At 45.3% G+C, this 10,582-nt stretch overlaps 1 protein-coding gene across 2 annotated transcripts; it reads right to left on the minus strand.

Moving 5' to 3' along the window:
• Window positions 1-349: 349 nt before the first annotated feature.
• SRSF7 (serine and arginine rich splicing factor 7) lies at window positions 350-10,347 on the minus strand. Of its 2 annotated transcripts, none has more exons than XM_040429592.1 (8): window positions 10,204-10,347; window positions 8,910-9,090; window positions 6,268-6,444; window positions 4,298-4,366; window positions 2,976-3,080; window positions 2,840-2,890; window positions 1,841-1,873; window positions 350-992 (listed from the first exon to the last, which is right to left on the minus strand). In XM_040429592.1, exons 1-8 carry the CDS (start codon window positions 10,229-10,231, stop codon window positions 938-940), a joined length of 699 nt encoding a protein of 232 aa, XP_040285526.1. In that variant the 5' UTR covers window positions 10,232-10,347; the 3' UTR covers window positions 350-937. The 2 variants fall into 2 exon arrangements, with proteins under 2 accessions (XP_040285526.1, XP_040285525.1); XM_040429591.1 differs by lacking the exon at window positions 10,204-10,347 and adding an exon at window positions 10,036-10,168.
• Between the last annotated feature and the right edge of the window lie 235 nt (window positions 10,348-10,582).

A 10,582-nucleotide genomic window follows, 5' to 3' on the forward strand; every position in this document is an offset into this window, starting at 1 on the left:
CTGGCGGTGGATCTGCCACAGTTATGAAGAGACGCTGGCCTCTACATAACTCGGCGGATCCTTCGCTAGTTCCAAATCTAAGACAGCTTCCTTGTAGTCCTACATTTAGACCTTTTTCCATGCCTGAAACAGGCATAGCAAATGGTAAATGAGATGGGCCTCCCATCCCTGGCCACAATTTTAGACCTAGCATGAGTGGGAGGAAGTTGCAGATTGCGGCGCAACAAATTTGTGCGCGAAATTAGGCGTATTTTAGATTTAAAAATTACAGGGGTCATTTATCAACTAGAATAAGCCACAAAGGACTGCACAAGAGGGGAAAAAAAAAAAGCCAGAAATAAAACACAACTGGAAAAAAACAAAATTTATTTAGAACATCACATATGCTGAAGTCCTAAGAACTGCAGTTGTAAAGCTTTATGGACAACTTCAAAAAAGTGTTTCTTTATACAAGCTGCTCGTCACAACAGATGTGCAACACAGGTCTTCACACAGCGCCACAATATGGATATGCAGAATGAAACATATAGGGGGCACAACCATATACATTTTTCCAGATGGTGGACCATACTGCAAGAGATCAGCTGTAATACAAGGTAGCCCAGCTCCTGTGTGCCAAGACCAACACATCCAAATATTACTAAAAAGCTCTCAAGTAGGCATGCGATTCAAGCATGTTGTTATTTCACTACACAGGTTTTAAGATGGGCCTATCCACTCATGCACCCCTCAGTATGCCTGCACTTTTTGAATTTGAAAAGCTAGTCATGACAGTCCACATTCAATGAACAAGTACTTTTAAATTTCAAGATACAAAAGTTTCACTATCAGATGACAGGATATAACATACATTGTACGCTAGCCTACCAAAGTGACCATTTAAAACAAAGTATTCCAAGATATAGAGTAAAGGAAAAAAAAAAAATGCAGCAAGTATCTAGCCATTCCTCTCTGGGCTTATGCTCCTTCGTGGACTTGCGGATGGCGAGCGGCTGCAAACAAGAAACAAACCAGCAATTTAGTATTTTAACTGAACCAGAACTTCAAAGGCATCACATCTATACATTGTATCAAATTAAACACTTTAAACCCCTCAATAAAAGGGCCAACCCTTGAGTTATTATGCAATTACAGGGAGTTTCAAGTGTATTATTGTAGTACACATGCAATAAAAATTATTCTGTTTCGTTTTTTTCTAAGTACATTTCCCTCGCTGGTTGTGTTGATCCTTCTGTGGGTTTGTGGTCCACTTTTTGTGGACATATTCAGCTTTTTTGCGGAACAGACGATCAGTGTGATTTCTGCTTCTGTATGTCTGTTCCATAAAAAAGGTAGAACATGTCCGATACTTGGCAGCAAAAATGCGGACGTACTGAAGTCAACGGGTGCATAAAAAAGTGAAGATGCAACAGACAGTATGTATTTTTTTGCTGAAAATGAATACAGTTCATGAGACCTAAAGCAGGTGATGCAGCAAAGTCAATCATTCTAGTTTCCAAATTCTCAGAAGCACATCACTAAATCTCTCCCTCTAGACCAAGGATGCCCAACTTGCGGCCCTCCAGCTGTTGCAAAACTACCAGCTTGCCCTGATAGTCTACAGATATAAGGGCATGTTAGGAGTTTCAGTTTTGCAACAGCTGGAGGGCCACGGGTTGGGCATCCCTTCTCTAGACAATATAGAAGGCCATTTTCGGATGGGGTAAGAAGGGATAAACAAGAGGTAGCGCTAAATTTTTTGTCTCAGCCACTCACAGGAAGGGAAGAAAGGGATATCAACCCCTTTAATAAATACCTCGGGTATAAACATTATGCTATAGGAAGAGTAAATGGTACATACCTTCTTTTGGGAGAAGCAGATCTTGACTTTGATCTACATGGAAAAAAAAAAAAAAAAAAAAAAAACATTTACCTTTACATAGACTAGAAAAGGAGAAAGCATCCGCAGGTTCATAGTGAAATTTAAGACTACAAATTTGATTTTTTTGTGACATTTTTCTTTAATGGAAGTGGCGCAGAAAAAAATCAAATGTACTCAGTTCACAAAAAAACAAGCTATAATAACTTAAATTTCACACACAAAACCACAATTGTGAGAGGGAAGAATTAATTGGGGAACCACTTTAGTAGTAAATTACCCGCTGCTGCAGCCTGTTGTGCCATTTGACCCCAACAACCCACAGAGACTTGGGCAGAACCTTACCAGTCTTCTAGAACACGGCCAGCAGTACCAGCATTTTATATTTGAAACAAGTTTAAAGAGGACCTTTCACCACTCCTGACATGCCTATTTTAATAGCTCCCCACGTACTAACAATTCTGGAGCATCTATTCTTATGTCTGTATGTTGTCCCATTCCTCTATTATTTGCACTAGAAGTTATGAATGAATTGCTATTAGCCTGCAGTAAGGGTAAAAAGGGGAGGGAACTAGTTGGGTGGGGTGCCTGCACAGTCTGAAAAGGCAGCACTGATTGGATAGTCAGTCTGTGCAGATACACGCCCCCCAACTTGTTACCTCCCCTCCGTATCCTTACTGCAGACTGCTAGAAATTAATGCATAACTTCTAGTACAAATAACAAAGGAATGGCGCGACAGAGCCATAAGAATAGATGCTCCTGAATTATTAGTACGTGGGGAATGCATGAAGCTATTAAAATATGAATGTCAGAAGCGGTGAAAGGTCCTCTTTAATGGCACACGAGAATATTTTACCAAGCACAGGACAGTTCACGTCTTAGCACAGGCTGAAAACTAACTAGTCTGTTCACACTGGTCAAATGCTACATCTAACCACCATATTATACAAACGCATGAATTTACAACAGTGGAATCTTACCTGTTTCTGGGGGGGCGTGAGGCAGACCGGGACCTTGAGCGAGACCTAGATCTGAAAATGGTTCATAGTTATTTAACTTTGTCAACTAGGTGTTTCATTTTGGTAGCAAACTTCCTGTTGCATAATATTCACTTACCTGGATCTTTTAACTGAAGGAGATGATCGGGTTCTGCGTTGAGAAACAGATCTTGACCTACGAGGGGAGCCAGATCTCGATCTACGGGGAGATCCAGACCTAGACCTACAGAACAGGATTGTACATGAGAAGATTATGAGAATTTGGTGACGCTAAACCATGTACATCGTTCAACTTGTAAGCTCCATGACTGAAGCTAAAGTATGTGTGACCCATAGAAGCAAATTGAATGGTTTTTCTGTTGCCATCTTCAAGATTCACATCAGTAGGAGCAGCGCTGTAGAAACCAGCCCCGTTCACTGTGGGGATGAAGCTGTGGAGCTCCAGTGCCGACTTCCAGGAGTGAAGCTATGGCAGAACAACTGATCGGCAGAGAACATGCATCCCTGCCAATCATAACTGCGGATCCGAGGATAGGCTATCACTTGTAAAAGAGTGAACACCCCTTAAAATACAAGTCGTTTAGCAATGTTTCCCTTCAAGAAGCACAGAAGTGATACTTGACATTTCGTACTTATTCAGATTGACAAGCAGCATAGCAGAAGTCCAGATAACTCCCCCCCCCCCCCCAATGCCCCAGTTTGCCTGATATCCTAGTTTATTGCTGCATTGAAATAGTGTACAACACAGTATAACATGATAAAGACCATAAACAGCAGCAGTGGACAGGAGGAGTGTGCACTGCGTCTCCTCTTACAGCTGATCGGCGGGGGTCTCTGTTGGACCCCCCGCCAATCTGATATCGATGACCTATCCCGAGGATAGGTCATCAATATTAAAAGCCCACACAACATCAATTTATGCCAATTCTGGCTTTAGGAGACCAGTGGGCAATCCTAGTCAGTGAGATCTAGAGAACTGCCAGAGTAGGACCACCCGTTAGACTCCTAAGCTCAGAATGAGTTGGGACTTAAAGAGCAAGATACAAATTACTGAATCTTCACTCAGTATTAATCAGCTTTGTATCCTGCTCGGTGTCCGAATCCCTAGTGTGTAGAGTAAGCCTACAGCGCTGGATCAGAAACTTATTCCAATACTGTCACTTTTCTTTTGTTACACGATAAAGTTCTCATATGTCCAAGGAAGTGAATGCCACGCCAAGCATTTGTGCCATTTCCTAGCACACATAGCTGGCCGAGTTGCCCACAGCAACCAGATTCCACCTTTTATTTTCCAAAGGAGCTGTGAAAGGTAGTTGCCCGTTTTCCTTTACACCAGTTTGATAAATCTCCCCCAGAAAGTTCTAAACTTCAGCTAAATTGTCTCCACGCTGAAATACATTTCAATAAAACATCAAACGGAAAAAGCAACTCAAAACTCACCTTCTGCTTCGGCTTCTAGAACGAGTGTATCGCCTTCCCCGGGATCTTGAGTGAGAACGGGACCTGGATCTGAATATTTAAAATATAGTTAGTCTATATTCAGAAGCCAATAATTATGTAACCTACAATCAGGCAGTAATGAGTCTGATATCAGGAAACCTATTTGCCTTGAATAGAGCTACCTAGGAGAAACTGGTTAAAAAGGAGTTTTACTTTACAGTAAAATTACAACTAAATAATAAAAATAATAAATAAAATAAAAAAAAGAAAATAAAACAATAAATTAAAAAACATAAACAAGACTAGAATTTGTAGTAAATAAACCTTGCAAGTCTGCAGGTCGACCCTCTTTGGCCCAAGGTCTAGAAGATCTAGACGGTCTAGAAGGATCTACCAGCCGATCACTTCATCTACTGTAGGTCTTCAATCTAACGACGATCATACTGACAGCCATATGAGCCAGGTGAGGCTTGATTGACGCATGAAGGTTTTTTCTAGGTGGGAATGTGGTCAATCTGTAGTTCTTTTCTAAACCGGATGGCAGCCCCAATTGTATGCCAATATTACTCAGATACGGCGATCACAGTAGATCTTAGATTTCAAGGCCTCTACAGAATCTTAAAGGATGATCTAGTTGTAGAAGGCTTGAGGGGATCTGGCCTCTTATGCTGATCACCTCAAGGTCTAGCAGAATCATTAGGTCGGATTTGCAAGGCGCCTCAGCATGAAATCTTAAGGCTCGTGACATTCTGAATCAAGTCGACTGACTCAAACGAAGAAACCTGTAAGGTTTTGACCAGGTTGATTATTAATATACTTGAACAATTCAAATTATTACACAAGCCAAATGCACAAAAAAGCAGCAGTCCATTGTAAACTCCACTAACTGCCCCTACTCAGCTACTGAGACTACAGAACCCACTAATATTCTTATCACCTTTATGTCAAACTCCCCATTCCCTGTAAGCACATGCATACAATGGACTAGAGTTCCTGTCACCTACCCGACTTCTCTGTCCAATACTGGATAAGGGCTTGTTCACACGACTGCCGTTTTGTGCGGTCTGCAAATCGCGGATCCGCAAAACACGGATGCCGCCTCGTGTGCCTTCTGCAATTTGAGGAATGGAACAGGAGGCCCATTATAGAAATGCCTATTCTTGTCCGCAAAACGGACAAGAATAGGACAGGACTCCTAATTTTTGCGGGGCCACGTAACGGAGCAACGGATGCGGACAGCACACAGAGTGCTGTCTGCATCTTTTACAGACCCATTGAAATGAATGGTTCCATAAACGGAACGCAAAATAAGTTTGTGTGAACGATCCCTTATAATCACGTTGGAGCGTCTCGGTTACTTCTCCTGAATATTTATGAATAACCTGACAACTGCGTTATCATTCCCATCATCTCTAAAGACAGTCAGCACTGACCGGACAATGTCCGTGTGTAGAAGTATACCCAACTGGTAACTCATTTGTCAACCGTCAGCAATCTCCAGGAGGAATAACAGAGGAATGATACAATCCAGAATTAGTCACTAAAACAAGAGTCAGGAGTGGTGACAGGAACTCTTGAAGATTTAATCCAAAACATGTCCAACATTTAGTCTTAGGGCAAATGAAAATCACCATAAAGTGATTAATGCTACACAGTAGATTGTATCCCTAGTCATAGGGAAATTTAGTGTGTCATTAACACAGATGTCTTTGCTGTAAATTACTGCATACTGGACTGCGCAGAGGAGTCGTTCAGAGTCAAATCTTTATGCTGCCACTACTGCCCACAGACTTGTTTGACACATTTGTGCACAACCAATACCATTCTATACTATAAAATCCTCCCGCCTTACACTAGGCCCCATATGGATCCATACTGCCTATGGAAAAGGACTGCTGCTGTAGGACTATCAATGCAAGCTGTTTGTATCACTGAACATCTGGTTACACTTATCAAAGAACATGACGTACCTGCTTCTTCTCCGTCTGCTGTATCTTAGACAGTCATAAGCATAGTGACCCTTTTCACCACACTCATAACATCTATCACTTGGGTCAAAAGGACGGCGTGCCGGGGGTCTGTCATAGCGAGATCGGCGCGGCATGCCTGTGGACAGTTCTACTCTAACTCTTGAGCCGCAAATAACCCTGTAAAGATAAAAAATAAAACACAACTTACAATGAATTGTTTGAAACTTATCAAGATAAAATCTGAACTTTACTAGCCACTACCAGAGGTTAACATATCCAATACTGAAAGTCAGAAAAAAAATATAATTATGCATTATGACAAGAAAGCTTTATTACAAGAAATCCTTCAAGAAAGGCCGGTTTCTCACAAGTGAGTTTAACGAGTGTCTGCAAGAGCTCCTGTCCTGATCTATGTGGCACTGATCGGATTGCATTGAACTCACTCATGTTAAACCAGCCTAAGGGCTCATGCACACGACCGCATAAAACACACGGAATGTACGTAGAAAGAAAAGACGCTCGTGTGCATGAGCTCTAGAAGCCCTGATTCCCAACCATAACAAGCACTGATTCCCACTCGTTTCGAAAGTCTTCCACAAGACAGATTAATGGGGACAACAAACCGTCCACCTCCATACTTTTATATCATGTACAGCAGCACATCTAGTTTACAGGGGAAGATGTGCTGCTGACCAGTGAGTATCTGCTCATTCGTGACTGATCAATGGCACATTAAAGGGGTTGTCCGGGTTCAGCTCTGAACCCAGACATACCCATATTTTCACCCAGGCAGCCCCCCTGATGTTAGTATCTCATGCTGCGATGCGCTCCCTTGCCCTGTGCTAGATCGTGCAGGGTGTTCGGTGACGTCACCGGCTCTGATCGGGCTTTAGTGCTGCCCTCGCCGGTTTACTGGCTAGGGCTAGGGTTGTTGCGGGTATCGAAATTTCGATACTTTTGTCCCGGTATCGATACGATACCGGGATTTCCATTTTTTCTATATTGGGCTGCGCAGTCTAGTATTTCTGAACATGAGCGCAGTCAGCGTGCTCATCTTCCCTCAGCAGCACGGGGAGAAGGAAGCTGTCCCCCCCCCCCGTGCTGCCACCGATGAGGAGAGGGGCGGGCGCACCATTATTCCTGGGCACCGCTCCGTTCGCCTGCTGTGCCCCATTACGGTCTCCTCTCCTGCTCCACATGCTATCGGAGGGATGGGGAGGAGACATCAGCTTCACTAGTGGCCGTTCCTTCTTCCTGCGATTGGACAGCGCTACAGCCAGGGAGAAAGGAACGCCCACTAATGGGGCACAGCAGGCGAACGGAGCGGTGCCCAGGAATAATGGTAAGCGCTGGGACATCACTGGGCGCCGCTCTGGGTAGCCTAATACTGAAAGTCTGGATCCACGTCTAACACATAATACAGGAGGCGGGTGCCGGCAGCAGAATCGCATTGCCGGCACCCTGCCTCTGACAGGGAGCTGCGATCAGCGGCGGGTTAACTGCCGCTGATCTGCCAGTACCCGCCTCCTGTATTAAGGGGTAATTATCATTGGTGGTGCAGTGTGAACCCCCCATCCCATTAAAATCATTGGTGGCACAGTGCGCCGGCCCCTCTCAACCCCCCAGTATTAAAATCATTGGTGGCAGTGGCCACAGGGTCCTCTCCCCTCCCTCTCATTGGTGGTGCAGTGGCAGCTTCTGATCGGAGCCCCAGCTGTGTAAGCCTGGGGCTCCGATCAGTTACCATGACAGCCAGGACGCTACTGAAGCCCAGGCTGCCATGGTAACATCCCTGATGCTGTGCGCACAAAGCACAGGGCAGCAGGGACAGTGTGAAAACCTATTCACCCTGATTGAGCTCTATCAGGCTAAATAGGACAAGGGATGAAAGATCCCAGGTTCTGGCCCCTAAGGGGGGAAATATAGTTATAAAAAAAAAAAAAAAAAAAAAAAAAAAAAACACACACACCAAAATATTAAGTATGAATCACCCCCGTTTCCCAATTTCACATAAAATGTGTAAATAATAAACATATTACATATCGCCACGTCAGAAAAGTCCAAACGATTAAAATATTTAAAAAAAATCTATGCGGTGAACGCCGGAACAGAAAAAAATAAAAACTGCGCGATTCGCCATTTTTTAAAATGCAGAATGCACGTGACTTTTTTGGTTTATTTTTTTGGTCTCATGGTATCGAGTATCGCAATACTTTTTCATGGTATCGAAACCGAATAAAAAAAATTGGTATCGCAACAACTCTAGCTAGGGCAGTGCTAAAGCCCGCCCATCAGTGCTGGTGACATCACCGATCTTCCTGGCAGCCCCATGAAGAGCCCAGTTTGTCACCGGGACTCTGGAAAATGCCTTTGCCCTGCGCAGGGCAAAGGAGAGCTTTGGAGCATGAACTGCTCCGATGCTCAATTCAGGTGGGGGCTGCCTGGGTGAAAATGGAGGTATGTCCGGGTACAGCTCTGAACCCGGACAACCCCTTTAAGGCTGGGTCTACAGGGGGCAGCTGCTGAACTCAGACAGAACCCCTGCCTGGCTATAGGCCGCGGTGGCTAGGTGATGTACATGAGGCCTAATAAGTCATAGTGGTGTATAATTTCACGTAAGACAGAAGCGGTCAGGCACATACTTCCCGTCCAAGCCTCGCACAGCGTCTTCAGCGTCCCGTGTGTCTTCAAACTCTACAAAAGCAAAGCCAGGCGGGTTGCGGGCAATCCAGACTGTGCGCAGAGGGCCATAATAACTAAACGCACGCTCCAACTCTCCTTTGCCAGCCCCGGTGCCTAGATTACCAACATAGACTTTTGCCTCTGAAAAGAGAAGCGTGAATGTCAGTACAGAAAACATTTCACGACCAATGGTTGTGCAGAACAGATACACATACAAGGCCCAAATAGCTGCTTTTCTAGGGGGTTTTCCTTTTCCTCTCACCAATGTATACATTTACAACACAATATTAAAGGGTTATTTCAGTAATAACTTATCCCCCCCATAAGATCTGTGGGGTGCATGACTAAGACCACAAAAACAGGCACGGCAGGTAGAGCATGCACACTGTCGCTCCAGCGCTGCAGGCTGCCATCTCCAGCAACTCCAGAGAGATGAAGGGAGCTGCAGTGTGTGGGGGAGGGGAAACCTCATTCCGGTTTGGGTCTCCTATTACTTAAAGGGCTTGTCCTGTTTCCAATATTGATGACCTATGCTCGGGATAGGTCAAACACTAAGACAATGCCTGTGATCACCTGCAGCACATCAGTAGCCAGGATATGGCTCTACACATCTACACACCGATGGCTTATGGGAGCCAGCCAACAACGCCAGGGCACCTCCATTGTATACAGACCAGAAAAACCACTTTATGGCATCAGACACCCTCATTGGAGGACCTACAGCAAGATCTTACAGATACAACGTCTCTCAGGGAATGGATATGCTCTGCATCATAAGACCCAAATCACCAATATACCGAAGTAAGAAATTACATATCACACATGTACTCACAAGGAGGCAGATCAGTGTTACATAATCACCCGTAATAGGGCGACACGCCCGGGCTGCACACGGAAGCAGCGCTCCACTGTGCGGCCGTTACACACCACGAGGCCTGGCTGATAGACACGCCCACCGCAGGGCTCCTCAACGATCGTTACACGACAGCGGGACCTCCACACCCGCCCGCTACAAGTAGGTAGTCCGGTTACTTACACCAATAACTGAGCCTAACAACACGCAGATAAACCGCAACCCGCCATTACCAGAGAGGTCGGCCACACAAAGCGCCAGACACGTGACCGGCGCACGCTGCAAAATGGCGACTGGGCCAAACGCGCCTCCAGCAGCGGGAAAAAGGGAAACGTCCAGCTGCACAGACATCGCACAGCAAAGACCTCTACACACCTCCTGAATGCCGTGTGCACACTCACCTCCGCTATACCGACCGTACCGCGACATACCTGCAGGCTACCTCACCACCAGTCGTGACTAGACCTCAGCAGCGCGCCTCTTGGCTCTATAAGAGACACCAACGCTCGCCACTGTCCTGGAAGGCAGCTATTGGTTGGCTGCGGTGACGTCATCACCAGCCCCGCCTGGTTTCGAGCGGACGTGCTTTTTGTGTAGCTACCTGGGGGCGGGTCCCTGGTGGCCATGGAGCTTCACTACACACATTCCGCGCGCCTCTTTGTTTTACTTCCCGCAGTCATACTGTAGTAATGGCTGCTGCTTCCCGCAGTCACACTGTAGTAATGGCTGCTGCTTCCCATAGTCACACTGTAGTAATGGCTGCTGCTTCCCATAGTCACA

Source organism: Bufo bufo, chromosome 4 (assembly GCF_905171765.1).
Source record: "Bufo bufo chromosome 4, aBufBuf1.1, whole genome shotgun sequence".
In the NCBI taxonomy this organism is placed as follows: Eukaryota; Metazoa; Chordata; class Amphibia; order Anura; family Bufonidae; genus Bufo; species Bufo bufo.

Bases quoted from the DNA above. Each gene is read 5' to 3' on its own strand.
- SRSF7 (XM_040429591.1), bottom strand. From the start codon at position 10,153: ATGTCTGTGCAGCTGGACGTTTCCCTTTTTCCCGCTGCTGGAGGCGCG. The intron at 6,445-8,909 runs GTATGTGCCTGA...TTATCTTTACAG, and splicing joins GTGCGAGGCTTGGACGGGAA to GGTTATTTGCGGCTCAAGAG. The intron at 3,081-4,297 runs GTGAGTTTTGAG...CCTGTTCTGTAG, and splicing joins TCTAGAAGCCGAAGCAGAAG to GTCTAGGTCTGGATCTCCCC.